Genomic DNA, 19,078 nt, shown 5'->3' on the forward strand with positions numbered 1-19,078 from the left:
TTCATGGTGTTTTTTTCCTTTCTTACTTTCTGCAAATAGTCACTAAAGCAGAAGTAGATTAGAGGAGAGTTTCCAAAGCATATTCCATGGTACACTATACACAATAGCAAAAGAGTTCTGTGCCTAAAGGAGTTTGGGAAATCTTCATTTTATATTCCACGCTTGAAGAGTCACAACTCTTATTGGCACATGAAGGTTCTAAGAAGTCCTGCAGTGAAAAAGCCTGTTTGGTCTTGTTTAACCCAGTAATCCGCAAACTTACTTGATCTCCGAGCTTTCTCATAGTACCTATTAGCACCTTGTGGAGCTTGTGTTCTGGGGAAGATACTCTGGGGGATGGCGCAGCATTATTCCCTGACGCTGCATTTAGTGGCATGTGTCTGTATGAGGCCTGTGTGCATCACGTTGCACTTCTTTTGTCCATATTCCAGACTGTTAAACTTCTGCTGTTCCTTAGGTCTCGTCTAATATGAATGGCATCATGATCAATTGAATGAGTATAGCTTATAAAAATGATTTAATAGTTTAATTGCAATATGGACAATTAGCCAATGGTGCCAGAATCATGTGTGATTTACTGAGATGGAAATCTGTCCATCTATACATTTGTTTATTTATGTTCTCACTTAATATTATTGAGAGGCTTCTGGTTCAGGATGGTGGATTGAGCACACGTTTGTCTTCTTCTCTCCTGCAATCCCACTAAATTGATAATAAAGGATTCAACGGAGGAGTAAATTATGAATAGCAAACAGAACAGAGAACCATGAGCAATTTCTAGGGCACAAAGAGGAGATGTTTATGGAGGAAATAAAGTGGCCATAGCTGAGAAGATGCAAAAGGGATTTGGAGCAGAGGAGGGAGCCCATCTGCTGGGAGGCATGACAATGAGTACTAATAAGGCATTGTCCAGAAGTAAGGATGATAGTACGGAAGAAGAAGGAAATTCCTCTATGGTGTGGTTAACCCATCTGGTCTTCACATCTTTTCAATCCCCTTTTTCCAGACTAAATAGTAGCAGGATGCTTAACCACAAGGGAAAGAAAAAGGGAGCTCATTTCTAAAAATTCAAGTGGACTGAAAGAAGTAGGGTTGCCAATCGGACCATTCATGCCCACGGTGATGTGTTCATCACGCTGGCGTTGGGGAACAAGCACCTGAAAAATGGCCTGCCCCCAACACTTGCCTAATATCAGGCCACTTCTGACATAGAGAACAAGCACCATCTATGGACACAGAGGTTCCTATAGTGTTCCTAGCCTCTCTTGCTCAAATATAAGGGGCTGATCCAGGATCATCCACCATATGAATAACCCAGTGGCAGGAAAAAGAAATATCAACATAAAAAATTGACCCCAGAGGAAACATAGATAAATTAGGTAACTGAGAAAAGATAAAGCTCTTCAGAAAGATTGAAGACTGAGAAGAGACGGGAATGACAGTAGCAGAGAAATAGTAAAGCAGATTTACCAGAGATGAAAGAGACACATGTTTTTCTGATTGAAAGAGCCTACCAAATGCTACTGAGGAATTTTTGTAGAGATCCATACTTTGATATATTGTATTGAAATTTCAGCACTTCGGTGTTAAAGAAAGAGCACGAAAGCTTCCAAAGAGAAAAATAGATTGACTACAAAGAAATTAACAATAAAACCCGCCTTAGACTTCTCCTCAGTCACACAGATGCTAGACAACACCGGAGCTGGGCCTTCAAATTTCTAAAGCAAAATTTCTGATCTAGAAACTATAGCGAGAAAAGCTATCAACCAAATGTGAAGACAATATAAAAATATTTCAGATATTCAAAGATTGACAAAGAAATTTCCCCCTGAGAAAGTTTCCTGAGGGTGGTGGGACTAATGGAAGAGTCCCAGTGGAAAGAAATTATGGAATAATAGCTGTTCTGGAGGCCCAGAAAGCAACTGGTACAAATTAAAACAGAAAGTCAAGGTTTTCAAGAAGAAGGAAGTGAATTTTCAGAGTGTATAGAAGTGTTAGTGATATGGTGAAAAAGGCAGATAGAAAATAAATAAAAGAGAAGAAAGAACGAAGGGCCATATAAAATAAATACAAGAGTAATCAATTAGAAATTTCTGGAAAAACAAACTGCACCAGAAAGTTCTGGTGTAAATATAAGGCAAATTAAAATGTGGGACAATTTTGACAAGTGACAATGTAAGACAATGTAAGAGAGAGAAAGACAGAGAGAATATTCATTTGATCCTGATGCTAGGGACATTCTCCATGGATTGGGATGTATTCTTGAACTTATGGAGAAGATGATAAATACAACCTTTGTTCACTGTAGTGGGAAAATATATAGTCATCAGTATAAAAACTCTGTTTATTGATTTTCAACATTTAGCATTAACCTGTAAACAAAACACAAGACTTAATCATTCTTGCCCAACCTTGACAATGTACAGAAAAGCACAGCTGACTTGGGAGGTGGACATGGAAGAGAAAAAGTGCAGAGAGGGGTAGGAAGACTAATAGTTTCATCTTCTAGTGGGAGAGTCAGGTGATACTGTCTAACATGTATGGAACAAATAATAAATTTATCATGTAAAGTTACAAAGGTAAGTAATAAAAAAGTAAAAAGTGATTTTAAAAATTTAAGTATTAGGAGGGAGGAGTATAATTTTTCTTATTGTACCATTAATCTAAAAAGTATAAAGTTATTGCACCAACAAATAACACTATATCATAATATTTAAAGTTATGAAGGCAGTCATCAAAAGAAATTAGAAATCCTTAAAAATGTTTTTGGGACTTGGTGAGAAGAACAGGATTTTGGGATAGTTTTTAAAAAATTATTATTATGAGGTATTCTGAACTATTGGACTCCTTGCCATATGTATAAATTACTTTGATTTTTAAAGTCATTGAGTACCTGCCCTGTGGCAAGCATTGTGTTAAATTCCAGACATTTAAGGGTAGTACCAGCCTTATAGTAGAAGCGTCTACAGAAAGAAGTGATGCTAGGACAGGAGCCCTTCTCAGGGATGTATTTGTGTTAACTGGAAGAGAGGAAGCAGGGCAGGGAATCAGAGTTAATGGAGTATTTGGCCAGCTGGTTGAAACTGTTGGGATAGAATCCTCAGAGAGGTGAATTAAGAGAAGTCTTTAGGACTTGGGGGCTTGGAGAATTGACATGTTTCCTTTAGATTGATAATATTCTAGGCAGCAAGATAGAATTACTGACAGTTTGGAGCTCTATAGGTCCTTAGAGAGACTCTATCCAACCCTTTCATTTTACAAACAAAAGAAGCTTGGTAGTGGTAGAGCTCAGGCTCCAATTCAGACCTGATTCCAAGATTAGTGATGGATAAAAGGAGCTCCAGACTAAGACTCAAAGCAGGAAGTCAACATTTATCACATACCTACTAAGGGCCACTGTACTGGCCACTTCATGCATGTTATTTAATTTAGTCTCCACAACAGACGTATAAGGTAGGCTACCCATATTAAATTTGAGCAAACTAAGAGTTTAAATAATTTGTCTAAAGCCTAGAACTGGTTAGAGACAGAACCTGGATATGATAGAGTCTGTCTGACATCAAGGTTCAGGCCCCTTCGTTTCTGGCTCATAATTTGAGTCCTGCTGGCTGAGATGAGAGCAACATATCCCTATATTGGTGACCAGAGGTAGAAAATAATAACCGTTTCGTATTTCATTGAACATATCAACACGATCCAATAACAAGCAAAACATGATCCTGGCACCGTATAAACAGGACTCTTTGATCTGCTTCTCCACTCCCCCATGCCCACACTGGGGGAAGGTCTGTGAGCTGCCAGGCCATCCTTCTTAATTAGAAGGGACCCCAGGAGCCTTTGCGTAGCCCTAAGCTAGCCTGAGCAAAATAAACAGGAAACAGAAAAGAGGGCGAGGAGAGATGAATTCTCACTGACTTTAAAAGATTTATACTGACAATATCCTAAGGAGCTTATGAAATGTATTTTTCCTTTTTATTTTTGGTAGAGGAAAGCTGCTGATGAAGAGATAGCTCCCAACTATAGAGTTTCATTGAGAGTGAAAATACTTTAAGCTCAGTCTCTTATTGATAGTCCAGTTGCACAAAATAAAATTCATATAAACATCATCTCTCATATTAGAACTGGAAAAATAATCCGTCTTCCAGTCAGTTTTGAAAGAGTCTCATTATTGAGGTACTGAATTACAAGGACAGAATTTACATATGTTTCCACAGCCAGGAAGGAGGAACAGTAGTGCAGGAAGAGCCTCAGGCCCCAGCACCTTCAGGCTGATTTTCTCCTGCTGGGAACTTGAGTTTCCCAGGAGTGTGTGTGTCTGCACACATGCGCACATGCATGTAACCTTTCTGAGAAGGAGAATGCCTCCTTTATTTTGCCTACATTCTTTCCTTAAGTAGCTCAAAAAACTGGTCTCAAACCAACTTTCCTCCAACTTGAAAACGTCAGAGCAGGGTCTTAGACCAGGGCACAGTTGTTGCTCCCTTATGTGTGATGTGTGTGGCTTCATCCTAATCCCAGACCGTGCCCCCAAAGTGTCTGGAGCAAGACTCTGCCCCTAGAGATGCTTCCAGGACTCTCATCTGCTCTGGATAGATAGAAACTAATTTAGTATTGGCAACCCCAGGCGATCCCTGAGTCAGTCCCCAACATGGCACCTTTGCTTACAACAGTAACATACTAAATACCTCATATTTGCATGTATCCTTGCCTGATGCAGACTGGTGGTGCAGGATGGCAAGGATGACGTTGGGTCAATAGGAAAGGATTCTTTCCTTTCCCTCACCATACCAGATTAATCTTCCTGAAGCACCACTCTGATGATGTGGCTATCTTGCTCAAAAACCTTTTCTAACTCCCTATGGTCCACAAAATAAAGCTGGACATCTTCAGCCAAGAGTTACATGTTCTCTATGAACTGGTCCCACATCCACAATCCAAACCTTCCTTATTTCCCAGTCTTCTCTACATGTACCCCACTCTGCAGTCAAATGCTACTGCACACTTTTTACATTTATGCCTTTACTCCTCTTCCTCTCAACTCTTGCACAGCCAGGTCTGCCAATATCTTTCTTTTCCTCTCTCTTTAAGACCTAGCTCAAAGCTCATCTTCTTTATGAACCTTCCCAACTGAACCTAATGTCTCCTTCCTGGAGCCTCCCAAAGTGCTTTACCTGTATGTATCTTGTGACTTTACAACCTCTACTTTTGATTATAGTTAATGCAGACATCTCATCATCCCTACTGTACCTGGAGTTTCTTAAAGGCCAGAACTGTGTCTGGTTCATATCTGTGTCTCCAGGGCAGAGCCAGTGCTTGGGTGTTTGCTCAAAGTAGGTATCCAATAAATGAAATTTCAGAGCAGAAAGGAGAGAATAAGGAAACCAGTGAACAAATGGATCTGGTCCAGTACCCATCTGCTTGTCTTTCTCCCTTTCCATCCTCTCGTTCCTGAACTACACAACTTGGCCACAAGCCACCCTGATCATACTTTAGGATAAAGGATACAGTGGGACGATGAGGAAGATACAAGGAAAAGAGCAGTGGTTAGGAGTCCAGAAACCTAGAGTCTGGTCTGGACTTTCAAAGTAAGACTTTGGACAAGTCATTTCTCCATTCGGATCTCCAGTCTGCTTCTCTAGAGAAGCAGGGGCATTATATCAGGTGATCTCTAAGTCCTTTCTAATTCTAAGTCTAATTGTAATTCTGAGTCTTTGATTCTAATCTGTTTCTTTTACCTCTGTGCCCATGACAAGAATGTGTCCCCGATTGTAAAACAGGGTAATAATATAGATTATTTACTGAGGGTTGTAGAGCACTTTTCAAAGGCCTATATGCCATGCTGAAACTTCCCAAGAATTAAAGAGGGTTCAGTTTCTAGTACTGACCCCATGTCGCCGATCCAGCTCAGAAACAGTCTTGTGCTGACCTCATCCTGAATTTAACTAGAAGTCACATTAATCTACTTCCAGAATACAGGCATGCCTTGGATATATTGCAGGTTCCAGACCACCACCATAAAGCCAATATTGCAATAAAGCAAGTCACATGAATTTTTTGGTTTCCCAGTGCATATAATAGTTATGTTTACACTATACTGTAATCTTTAAGTGTGCGATAGCATTCTATCTAAAAAATGTGAATACCTTAATTAAAAAAATACTTCATTGCTAAAAAAAATACTAGCCATCATCTGAGCCTTCAGTGAGTCTTAATCTTTTTGCTGGTAGAGGGTCTTGCCTTAATGTTGATGGCTGCTGACTGATCAGGATGGTGGTTGCTGATGGTTGGGTTGGCTGTGGCAATTTCTTAAAAGAAGATAATGATGAAGTTTGCTTCATCAATTGACTCTTCCTTTCTGATAGCATTTTACCCGCAGTAGAACTTCTTTCAAAGTTGGAGTCAATCCTCTCAAACTCTGCCACTGCTTTACCAACTAAGTTTACATAACATTCTAAATCCTTTGTTGTCATTTCAGCAATCTTCATAGCAACTTCACCAGGAGTAGAGTCCATCTCAAGAAACCACTTTATTTGCCCATCCATAAGAAGCAACTCCTCATCCGTTAAAGTTAAATGAGATTATAGAAATTCAGTCACATCTTCAGGCTCCGCTTCTAATTCTAGTTCTTTTGCTATTTCCACCACATCTGTCATTTCTTCCTCCACTGACATCTTGAACCCCTAAAAGTCATCCATGAGAGTCGGAATCAACTCCTCCCAAACGCCTGTTAATATTGATATTTTGACCTCTTCCCATGAATCATGAATGTTCTTAATGGCGTCTACAATAATGAATCCTTTCCAGAAAGTTTTCAACTTACTTTGCCCAGATCCATCAGATGAATCACTTATCTATGGTAGCTACATCCTTATGAAATGTATTTCTTAAATAATAAGTCTTGAAAGTTGAAATGACTCCTTGATCCATAAGCTGTAGAATGGATGTTGTCTTAGCAGGCGTGAAAACAACATTCATCTCATTGTGCATCTCCATCAGAACTCTTAGGTGACCATTGTCAGTGAGCAGTAATATTTTGAACAAAATCTTTTTTTCTGAACAGTAGCTCTCAACAGCTGGCTTAAAATATTCAGTAAACCATGTTGTGAACAGATATGCCCTCATCCAGGCTTTGTTATTCGATTTATAGAACACATGCAGAGTAGATTTAACATAATTCTTAAGATCCTTAGGATTTTGGGAATGGTGAGTGAGCACTGGCTTCAACTTAAAGTCACCAGCTGTATTAGCCCCTAACAGGAGATTGACCCTGTCCTTTGAAGCTTTGAAGCCAGGCTCTGACTTCTCTCTAGCTGTGAAAGTCCTAGGTGCCATCTTCTTCCAATATAAGGCTGTTTTGTCTATGCTGAAAATCTGCTGTTTAGTGTACCACCGTCATCACTTACCTTAGCTAGATCTTCTGCATAACTTGCTGCAGCTGCTGCATCACCACTGGCTGCTTCACCTTGCACTTTTATGCTATGGAGATGGCTGGTTTCCTTAAACCTCATGAACCAACCTCTGCTGGCTTCAGACTTTCCTTCTGCAGCTTCCTCACCTCTCTCAGCCTTCACAGAATTGAAGAGAATTAGGGGCTTGGTCTTGATTAGGCTTTGGCGTAAGAGAATATTGTGGCTGGTGTGATCTTCTAACCAGACCACTAAAACTTTCTCCATATCAGCAATAAGGCTGTTTCATGTTCTTATCATTCATATGTTCACTGGAGTACCACTTTTAATTTTGTTCGAGAACTTTTCCTTTGCATTCACAACTTGACTGTTTGGCACAAGAGCTCTAGCTGTTGGCCTGTCTTGGCTTTCGACATGCCCTCCTCACTAGGCTTAATCATTTCCAGCTTTTGATTTACAGTGAGAGATGTGTGACTCTTGCTTTCACTTGAACACTTAGAGGCCATTGTAGAGTTATTAATTGGTCTGATTTCAGTATTGTTGCGTCTCAAGGAATAGTGAGGCCTGAGGAGAGAGAGAGAGATGGGGCAGCCCGTGGAGAAGTCAGAACACACACGTTTATCGATTAAGTTCACTGTCTTATATGGGCACAGTTCATGGTGCTCCAAAAGAATTATGACAGTAACATCAAAGATCACTGATCACCCTAACAAATGCAATAATAATGAAAAAGTTTGAATTACTCTGAAAATGTGACACAGAGGCACAAAGTGAACAAATGCTTTTGGAAAAACGGTGCTGATAGACTTGCTCAATGCAGAGTTGCCGTAAACTTTCATTTTGTGAAAAAAGCAATATCTGTGAAGTGCAATAAAATGAGATATGCCCATATTGCAAATCTCCGGTTCCTGACACAATACCTTCTCCTTCACAAATGCTTGCTTTTGATAGGAACCCCCTTATTTCATCTACATTGTTCTCTATCGAAAGCTGCTAGTTCATTTGCCTACTTGGCAAATTGGATTATCAGCAGAAGGAGACCAATTCAAAGTGCCGGGGGGTGATTTAAGAAGAATGAGCACTCATTAGCTGGTTCCCACTGGAGAAGTCGGGGATCTTGTTGGAATAGGCTTCCACTGCTAAAGGAGCAGTGTCTAATGGTCCAAAACTTCAGTGCAGAAGTGTGGCAAGGAAAATTAATGCATCAGAAGGAATGCCTGGAACAATAAAATGCTACTGTGCTTTTACACTGACAGTAATCCCCATGAATATAGATTTCTTGTAGGTCACTTGGCCCGTGCTATTGGAATTAGGGTTGGCTTGCCCCTGAGGGAAACTCTGCCACAGGCATGGCACCAGGGGGGATTTGTAGGGCTTTCTTTGTGGAGACTAGTTGCAAATTCACATGACTCATAGACTTAAGAGCTGAAATGGATTTTAAGAGATTATTGAGTTCAGCCAACCCTTCTCACTCCATTTTATAAATGAGGAAACCTGAGAAAGTTGATGCTTTGCCCAAGATCACTCAGCTAGTAAACGAAGGAGCAGGAGCCATGATCTTAACCACTACATAATAAGCGACCCAAATGCTGCCTCTCCAAGCCACCCACCTCTCAAGGAAAACCTTTAACCAGTCATAACTATTTGAGAACATAGATCCAACCCATACATTCCTAGAAAACTCTGAATTGTCCAACAGACATGAATTCAGTTGTCAAGTTGGCTTGAATGTGATATGGAAAACTCAGATCTGCCTTGATTTAAACTGTGACCTATAGGGTGGCCTGAGATACCTCTGAGTGTCCTAGTTTGCAGGGTATGGAGATACCGTACATGGATGTTTACAAGATGACACTGATGTCCTGGCTCCACTCTTGGCACATTATGGAGGGAGTGACTCTGTTTAGCCTGTCACCCTAGACCAGGATGTAAATCTATAACAACATGTTAGCACCTGGGTTGGGTTTCTGACTCTGGTTACTCTTGGGGGGTTAGGTAATACTCCCTGTTCTTCCCATTTCCTATGGGACTTTGTTAGTTGTTCCTATTGGCTGGCAAAGAACCTGTGAACTGTCATCGTTTAACTTAGAGGACAGTTGAAATCAAATAATTGATTATTTAATAGGGTGCTTCCTCTCTGCCTAAAACTAGGTAAAGTATTCTCCATACGTATGTCACATAGACTAGTAAGCAGAGTAGCTAAGGTGAGAACTTCGGTCTGCCTGATTGTAAAACCTAAGACCTCAGTCACTGTCCTCTCGCTTCAGGCTTTAGTTTTTACAAAGTCAATCTAAGAGACAGGGAAGAGGGCTGAGTGTGTGTGAAGAAGGTGAGAAAAGCCTCCAGCATCACTGACTTTGTTGCCATTGGTCTCTAAATCCTGCAACAGAACTGCTGTTGGTCCTCCTTTCTGGACACACCTGCAGAGTCACTTTCCCTATTTCTTGGCAGGCTCCTTCCTCCTCCTCAACACTTCAGCGAACTCCAAGCACACCATCCTGAGCCCGTGGATGAGGAGCAGCAGCGAGCACTGCAGGCTGGCTGTCTCCGTGCACAGGCACCTGCAGCCCTCTGGGAGGTACGTCGCCCAGCTGCTGCCCCACAACGAGGCTGGCAGAGAGATCCTCCTGGTACCCACTCCAGGGAAGCATGGGTAAGTCGTTCCCCAAGTCCTAAATAGATTATATAAATGATTTGGCTTTTGGCTGCATATTTCCAGAGTCTGTGACATCTACTTAAAACTCACAATTGTCCTTTAAAGAGTAGGGTCCAGATTGAGCTATTACTGCTAATATCCTCTGGGTAGTGTCTTGGGCACTGATCTGTGGGATCCTCTGGCTGCCCAGGCTGGTAGTCCTTCCAGAGGCCAGAGAACCAGCTGGCAGATTCGGCATTTAATGAGTGGGTGTTAAAGATATTCATTTCCCAGAGTCCAGATGAAGCCAAGAAGAAAACAGCCAAGGGGAATGTTAAAAGACCAAAGTAAAAGTAACTTAATATGCTGGAAACAGTTTCAGCAGCAGAACTTGAGCAGGAACGGAAAGAGCAAACTACTGTGGCCACCCAAGGAGGTCCTACAGGAGTGTGGGACCCCAGAGAAGAATTGGTCAGGGAACCACAATGGTATCAATTCAGCAGAGATTGGAACAAGCTTTGTTCTAGAATCTCTAAGGCTTATACAACGCTGAAGTCACACCCAATATCTATGTCAGTAAATCCTCTAAGCTTCCAGGAAGTACTCACTTGCTCACTCAGTGATCCATCAGACCTCTAGAAGCAGTGACAGTGGGAAGCAGACTTGAACCAGGGCATCTCTGTGCCTTCCTTTTTTCCTCATTCCATGAGTATCAATTCCACCCTAAGACCTCAGTTTTGAGGAACAGCAGATCTGATTACTTTATAATCAGCAAGGCTGAGAGATCCTTCCTTGTGGCTTGTTTGCAGGAGAAAGAAGTCCAGTTTCTAGCTATACGTAGACTTTGCTTCCCTCTAAGAAAATATCTTTCAGAGGGCTCCCATCTGAACAATGCTATTACCCATCCTCCGCCTCCACTGTGTTCTGGATTGGTGAGGGAGATCTTACCTACTGCTTTTCCAATAAAGCTGTATGGCCTCCTTAGTAATTTCTTAAAAGTCTTTACCCCATTCCCCTGCTACTGTATTTAGTTGTGCTTCAAAGAACTGCAGGCTGCTACAATCCCAGCAGGAATGAAATCTTGGCTTCAAGAAGCTTCTCTCCCCATAGCTAAACTCATATCCATCTTCTTGCCTTTGAAATGCCTCATTGGGCTGGCTCATAACTATCAAGTGAGTTCCCATTTAACTGATGAGAAAACTGAGGCAGAGACAGGAAATAGGAAGTTATGTGGCCCAAACTGGACTCCAGGTCTCCTGTTTTATCGTTCATGCTCCTTCTGGGAAACCCATAGCCTCTCAGCAGGATCTCAGGGGGAAATGGTGGGTCAAGAGAGAGGAAATGGAAGGTGAAGGAACCTTGTGAAAAGAGATGATCTAGATTCTTTAGTGTGTCAAGACAGATGAGCCCAGGGGGCATGTGATGGCAGCCTTCCCATCACATGTGGTGAGAACAAGGAGACCAAGACCTGGCAGTGTGTGCAGACCATGAACTTCTCCTGAAGATGTCTCAGCCGCCAGCCTCAAGGTCCACCCCGCTGGCCAGTGCATTTTCTTCCCAAGGCGACTCTTCCATCACCAGAGCTGGTCTGCCCCCTGGAGGCTGGGAGTTGAGGCAGGAGAAAGGGAGCGGGGGTGCTGGGGCAAGCCCACCGACTTGATGGCCTTGCTGGGACTGCCTCTACATCTACAGGGGCTTTGCTTCAGGCCAGGCTCTGAGCATCTCCCTGCAGAGATGTTCTCCCCTAGCCCTGGGAGAGCCATCTTAAAGTTTGATGATGAGCAGGAGTGATTTCAAATTTAAATTAAAGATACCTGAGCCAGGCTTCCCAACTGCAACAAGATCAGCATGGTGAGGGTGGAAGGTAGCAGCTGGAGGTGCAATCCATAGGCTGTTCTGCTGTGGGGAGGAACTCTGCTGCCTCAGGCATCTTGGCAAGCTGCGGGACACAAGCACTTGTCCAGCAATTCCAAGAGCTCTGGGTGTTTGTATAGAGTTGGATCTGGCTTGCTCAGCCTCAGCACTATTGACATCTGGGGCTAGACAATTCTGTTTGTGGGCATCGTCCTGTGCATGGTCGCCAGCTTCCCAGGCCTCTACCCACTAGATGCGTAGCACCTCCCCTGGTTGTGACAACAAAAATGTCTTTAGACATTGCCAAATGTCCCCTGGGGGACAAAATCACCCCCATTGAGAACCCCTGAAATAAACAGAAGATTTTAGAGCTGGGAGGAACACAAGGATTTACCTGGTTCAACCTCGTCATTTCACAGGTGTGGGAACTGAGGCCCAGAAGGGCAAAGGGACTTGCTCCGTGTCACCTGATGAGTGTCAGTGTTGATAAACAAGTGTCGTAAGCCCTACACTCATGTATAGGTGCCAACCACTGTACTAGGTCCTGGGATCCAAAGATACGTAAGTCCCACTCCCTACCCTCGAGTAATAATAACTATTGCTAACACTTAAGGACTTCCTAGATGCACTAGCCAGTCACTGTTGTGCACTTTACATGCATTTTCTTGTTTAATACTCAACAGCACAATGAAGCATGTACTGTTATTATCTTTCACTTTACAGATGAGGAAATTTAGTGAAGTCAAATAACCGACCCAAGGTCACTGGCTAGACAGGGTGAAGGGATCTGAACCTAATCAGCCTGACCAGACTATTTTTACCCATTGTTGGAAGACCTCAATTAGGCCACGATAGTGCAGCAGAAAAATTATTATGCTGTGAATCAAAGCCCTGAATTTAATCCTAGTTCAATGAACAATCGTTTACTGGGTACTTTCTATTTGTTAGGACCATAAAGGTGCTAGGGATACAAAAGGCCAGCATTTGATGGTCCATGAAAGGATGTTCCATGAAAGAGCTCGATGACTTTAGGCAAATCCCACTTTCTCCCAAACCTCAGCTTCTCCATCTGTAAAGTGGGGATGATGTTGCTAGCCCTGCTCACATGCTTCTGTGGGGTCAATGCAATAAATGATATAGAGTTTTGTACACTCTGAGCAGGATGCAAACGTAAGAGGCCATTATTTAATACCTGAATCTGCTCTGCTCTGCTCAGAATTTGGGCTCACAAAGGATTGAGACTTATCTGCTCTCTGATTATGGGGTCAGTGCCAGTCTCAAGAATCCTTTGGTTTTGAGATCCTTGGCTGTTTTCTTCTCTGGAAGCTCATCCCCTTTAATGTCAGAGACAACCCCAGTAGCACAGTGCTCCGTATGGAGAGGGGAACACAGTGAAATCCTGGTGGTGATGACAGTGATGATTACAAATGGGACTGGCTTCCTGTCAGAACAGAACATGGTGGTTGGAGGACTGCTATTTGGAAAACAACATTCGGCATTTGTAGTAACAAGGGAGGAAGTTGTCATGACACAGTCGGCTGGGGAGAACCTGACTCAGAGGAGTGGGCTGAGAAACTACTAGTCAGGGGCCACTGAGCGCCCAGAAACCACCGAGTCGTGAGCACATGCTGCAACGTCAGAGGGAGAGGCAGCCTGCTTGGAGGTGCTGGAGGCAAGGGAAGGCAGTGGGGGAATCCTAGCAGCTGCTCCCTTCCTTGCTACCTAGAAAGCAGGAGCATGCATGAGTTCTAATGAATCACAGAACGTGAGCACATGCGTCTGCCAAGGCAGCCTGGCTTTGGCTGGGGTCTCCCAGGGGGCACATGGCAATGAATACCTGGCCTGCTCATCTGTTCATCTGCCTGGCCAGAATGGCCATAGAAGCAAGGAAGCAAAAAAATGAGCTGTCAAACAGACCAGCCCCTCTGGCCACAGAATCCAGCAGACATAGGACATCTTGACTAGAAATTAGAGGCCACAAAATTCCCATGAATGAATGAATACGATGATACCCATTTAATACAGTGAATTGTGAAATTCACTGTATTAAAGGCGTAAGGAAAATGGTCACACTGTGCCCAACTGTAGTAGGCCCTTAATCCAAGCTAGATCCTTTTCAGCTCATACATTCATTTAACAACCATGGATTGAGCACCTCCTGTGTAATAAAGTGCTGGGAATACATAGCCAAAGACGACACGAGCACAGCTTTCAGGAGCATCCAGTCCAGTAAGGAAGACACAGGCAAACTAGAAACAGCACATGCTTGTGCAGATGTTTTTAAATTGGAGCCCAGAGATATAAAGAGGCTGAGCCAAGATCACTGGCCAGCAGAACCAGAATAGGCAGCCCAGCTCCTGCTTCCGCCTCCTGTGCCTTCCACTGCGCTTCCCTGCCTTTCTGCTGAAAGCTCTTTTAGAAAGAGCAATCCGGCAACAATTGGCAGCATGAAATCGTCACCCTCCTGGACTCAGGAACACAAGCTCAAGGACCAGTGGTGTTTCAGGCCATGGGAGCGACTCTCCAGGACTCCTTCCCGGACATCCATCACAAGTCTTCCTTCCTCTCCCAGTGCACGGCTTTCTCCTGCAGCCGTGGGTATCTTGGGGACTTTATTATGTGTGACCAGAACTACAAAGTGTGTGGAGGAAAGAACTGGGCCCTGAGGGGATAGAAGTTGCCAATCATTTGAATTACTAATACTTGAAAAGATGTTTTAAATCTAAAGGATTTAGTGATACTCGAGCCTGAGACAAGATAAGCTGTCAGGGCCATTTCGCAGCACAAACAAGGCTTATTCCAGGGGGTGGCAGAGAAATAAGATTCTCCTTGGTGCAAACTTCACCTTTCTGCAAGGTCTTAACCCCTGTGTTCAGAAGGGACTTGAGTTCAATCTTCTCCACACTCCCGTTGATTTCCTGATGGGGAAGCTGAGGCCAAGAGGACCATGTGATGTGATGAAGACCAAGTTGCAAGCCAGCACTCGTGTCCATGTTGGCACTCTGGAGCCCAGCCCTCCCACGCTCTCTTCAATCTGTCTCCTGGCTGAACAGCTTTGTCGAGAAATGCTCCAGCTCACCACTCTTAGATTAAAATCGACAGCCACCCTCCCCAGGTGAACATGCTGGGTACCCACACGGCTGCCACATTTCTTTAAACCAGTCAGTTCTGAGCAAAGATCCCAGCTGTAAAACCAGAAGCAATCCTAATTGGACACCTGCCGTAGTAATTTAATCTGGAGCAATATTGATTTCTGGGCATTCAGAGGATCAGTGTCAGTCCTGTTTCCACCACTAATTTGCAGCACAGTTATGGAACAACCACAGCCCTTCCTGGCCTCGGCTTCTTACCTTCTTAAGTGGACATTCAGCTGCACTCTGCCTTTCCTCCATTCTGCAATGCCAGCAACCTCACTTCAGGTTGCTACTCAAGACTGGGGTACCAGGAAATCGTTCCCCCCACCCATACTCCTGCTCTTTGCTCCCCTCCACTAGTCTGGCAAACAGGACAGTTACCGCTACTGACCCATGGAGACCTTCAGCCGCTAATATACAGAACCCTGACTTTTCCTGTAAATAGACTGAGTGGTCTCAAGAGGCTGAGCGAGGGATAGGCTCAGGGTAGAGCATCACGGAAAGGCACCACAAGCATTTGCTTCTGAAAAGATGCCTGACTGCCTTTGCCAAGCTGTGCTGGTTTTCACATCAGTCAGCCCAGGACAGTGTGGCAGGTCTGGCCAGTGTGGGAAAGTTAGAGGCGTGTGGCATTCAGCACCCCTGGCCAAAGTTCTCCTGCATCCTGCCTGCATGATAGACGGGATTGGGAATAAAAAAGGTGATCATTTATTGAAATTGATGCCCTCGAGTGGCAGTGTCACAATGATTTAATTTCAGGCCCAGCTTTTTCTCACTTTCAAAGTCATTCGTAGTGTCAGCTTCTCTCTTTTTCCCCTTGGTCTGAATAACACACTAATAAATATACAATAAGGGCTTTAATGTCTGGGTGATTTACACTAAAAAGAGAGAGCCATTCAAAGGCTTTAAAGATAATTTTTAAAGGCCTTAAAACTCACACCGAGGCTTGTCAGGGACATCTTTCCTGGACACCCTGACCCGAGAACAATAGTGCAACTCGGAGTTCTCTGAGCACAACACAGTCGTGAGAGTTGGGTCCTAAGTGCACTGAGAGGTAGCTCCCACACACAGCGTGAGCTTGGGCAAGTCTCTGAACCTCCGTGAGCCTCAGCCTTTCCATCTATAAAATGGTAATAACTGGCCCACCTCAAGGGATTGTTGGGAGGATTAAATTGATAACATGAAGAGTGGGTGCTAACAGTATTCCCCTTGCCCCGCTCCTGGCTGCCCCTCCTAGGGGTCCAGGGCCAGCCCTCCTCCAGCTGCTCAGGGTTATAGGGGAGTGGGTGTGAGGACAGCCAAGGCTAGTTATTTCACGCCTCGTTCTCAGAGTGACCATCTGTGTTCTCTATATTGGATTCCAAAGTACCAGTCCTACTGACTGTCCCTGGATTTATCATATTTCTCACGCCTGTGGGTAGTAACATTGAAGCAACTACTAAAATGCTAGTACTCTCTGGAGCACCTGGACTTTAAGCCATTAACATGCTAGGTCTCAAGCCTTGGGGGTGCAAATCAGACTCCTTTCTCCATTCTGCAACACCAGTGATTTTTCAAAATTCATACAACTGAGTCCCATCCCAAGCAATTCTGATTTTATTCATCTTGGGAAGGGGGCATAAACATATGTATTTTTTTTAAAGTGCCATAGGGATTCTGGGGTGCATGAAAAATTAAGAATCACAGCTAACACTTCAACTTGAATTGGTTGATCACATATGCTGGTGACTTTCTATAACCATTTACTAAACACTAAAGGAGAAAAGTCAAAAAGAAAGCTTAAAGTGAGATAGACTTGTGTGCAGGGTGGAAAGTCTTTTTTTCTCCTCATGGTGGACAGGCTAGTGACAGGGCTGTTCAACTCTGGCCTGATTCTGCCTCTGTAGCCCCCAAGCTGGGGTAGCCAGGGTGTATTCAAGACCATGCATGGGACTTGTCTCCCTTGGTGGTTCTACTCAGGACACATCTGTTATTCTTTCTCCTAAAGGACTGTGGCTTTCAAGGCCACGGGGGACTGAGAAGAACACAGTGTGGACTAGAGAGACCTAGACTTTTCAGAGTCAGAAGGAGTCTCCATCCCATCCTTCCATCCATGCATCCATGTATTTATCCATCCATCCATCCATCCATCAATCCACCATCCACCATCCATCTTTGTTCTTCAGAATGTCACGTGTTGACTTTCGTCTAGGTCCATGTCATGTGTTGACTCTCATCTAGGTCCCAGGTTTATAGCAGAGCCATGGCACCCCTTTTTGTTCTTAAGAGGGAAATACTGTGTTGTCAGTATTCATGGTGAATATCTGTACAGTGCGTGTTCAGGTTATCAGGTTCATCAGCATCCATCAACTCATTTCATCTTCGCTACATTCTATGTCATATATATCATTATCCTAATTTTACAGATGAGTAACTGAATCTCAAAAGGTTCAGTGATTTGCTCATAGTCGTAATAACAGGGAACACAGGAAACTGAGAGCTGTGCTTATCCAGTCAGGAAAAGCTCTTCTTGAGGAGGACTCCTGATTTTTGGCCATCTAATTCTGGGCCACAAGCCTTGAAGGTGGAGATCTCGACTTGTACATCTTCTTATTCCCCGCAGTGCCTGGCACAGTGCCTAGCACACAGTGGGTGTTCTGTGTTAGGGAAATGGACATCATATCAATTTAAGGTAGTCTGTGATGTGACTCTTCTTAAGCCTAAGCTCTGGGTCTAAAACTTAAAGCCCAGTCAGAGATCCCAGAAGAGTCCCCAGTCAATGAAAAGATGGAAAGTATTTTCTCCCCACCCTCTGCTCACGCCCGGGGACAGATGGGTTCTCCGCCTCCAGGCTCAGGAAGCAGCTGTCAGAGTGCACCTCAACTGTGAAGGTTGCCACTAAGTACAAAGGACAGTTCCTTTCCTGGCAGGTACAACTTCTGCTCACAATTGCTTTCATTGATGGGCGTCAAGAAAAATAAGTGAAAAGACTATCGACGTCTGTCAGTTTTGACCTTCGAGATTTGGCAGCTCAAGGCTTGTAGTGGGGCTCTTTTGAACTGGTTGCCTTCATCTTCCCATTCTGCCCTGTATACTTGATGGATTGAACACTAGAAAGATGAGAGAACTGTGACTATCTAGAACCCCTTGGCTTGTCAGAATGCCATCTGGCAAATCCCATAATGATAAACACATGTTGTATACAAAGAAATGACAAAATGCCTGGAAACAATCACTTCTCATCTCAGAAGTGTTTATTGAGGCCTCACCATTTCCCCATGGGGAGGAAGATACTAAAAACAGGTGGAGGAATTTAGGCAATAGACCACTGGTATCAAGGAATTCACTCATTAATTCCATCGTGCTGTCAACAAACGTTTATGAGTCTTACTTTGTCCCCAGCACTGGTTGGACTCTGGTGGCTCATCCTGACTGCAAGGGACTCATAATGAGGTTTGGTGTTGGATGACAAGGCACAACTGCGATGCTGTGGGAAAAGGGGTATAATGGGTGCATGCACTGGTGCCATAGAGGTATAGGGGGGATGCATGCCTGTGTGTGCTGGTGGCCGGCAGGCAAGCTGGCCCAGAGAAGACAGCTTGAGCTGGCTCTGAAGGGAGAAGGGGAGTGGTCAGGTGGAAAATGACAAGACAACATTCCATGCCAAGAGGTCATGTGTGCCAAGGCCTGGCAGCCTGAGAAAGTAGGTGGGGTGCTGGGCCTGAACGATCACTTAGCCGTCCTGCCCCATCCAGTCTCTCAGAGTGCTCACACTTTCATGTGTATGTGCCACTGGCTTATGTGGCAACAGAACCCATCCTCTCGCCACCAGGGCAGCCTCCAAACAGAAGAATCTCATCCCTAGACCCTCCCCCACCTACCCCTCCACCCCCACCTCTTCTTGTGGTAAATGTGTTGCTACAAGTGTTCAAAAGATTTCACCCTGGGGCCAGGCACTTTCTTACTTTCTCTTTCTCTCCACAGTATCTTCCTCCCCATGAGGACTCCAAGTTCCTGTAGACAATTCATGTTTGCAAGTATTTTCTCCCCCAGCACAAGTGGATCTCAGA

At 44.0% G+C, this 19,078-nt stretch overlaps 1 protein-coding gene across 2 annotated transcripts in view; it reads left to right on the top strand.

Annotated features, from left to right (window-relative positions):
* Window positions 1-19,078, top strand: part of ALK (ALK receptor tyrosine kinase) — a 654,920-nt gene that overhangs the window by 325,525 nt on the left and 310,317 nt on the right. For both annotated transcript variants that reach the window (XM_008517365.2, XM_070572938.1), the window contains exon 4: window positions 9,858-10,059. In XM_008517365.2, the coding sequence (XP_008515587.1) occupies window positions 9,858-10,059 (202 nt within the window). The remainder of the gene's footprint in view (window positions 1-9,857; window positions 10,060-19,078) is intronic.

Source organism: Equus przewalskii, chromosome 14 (genome assembly GCF_037783145.1).
Source record: "Equus przewalskii isolate Varuska chromosome 14, EquPr2, whole genome shotgun sequence".
In the NCBI taxonomy this organism is placed as follows: Eukaryota; Metazoa; Chordata; class Mammalia; order Perissodactyla; family Equidae; genus Equus; species Equus przewalskii.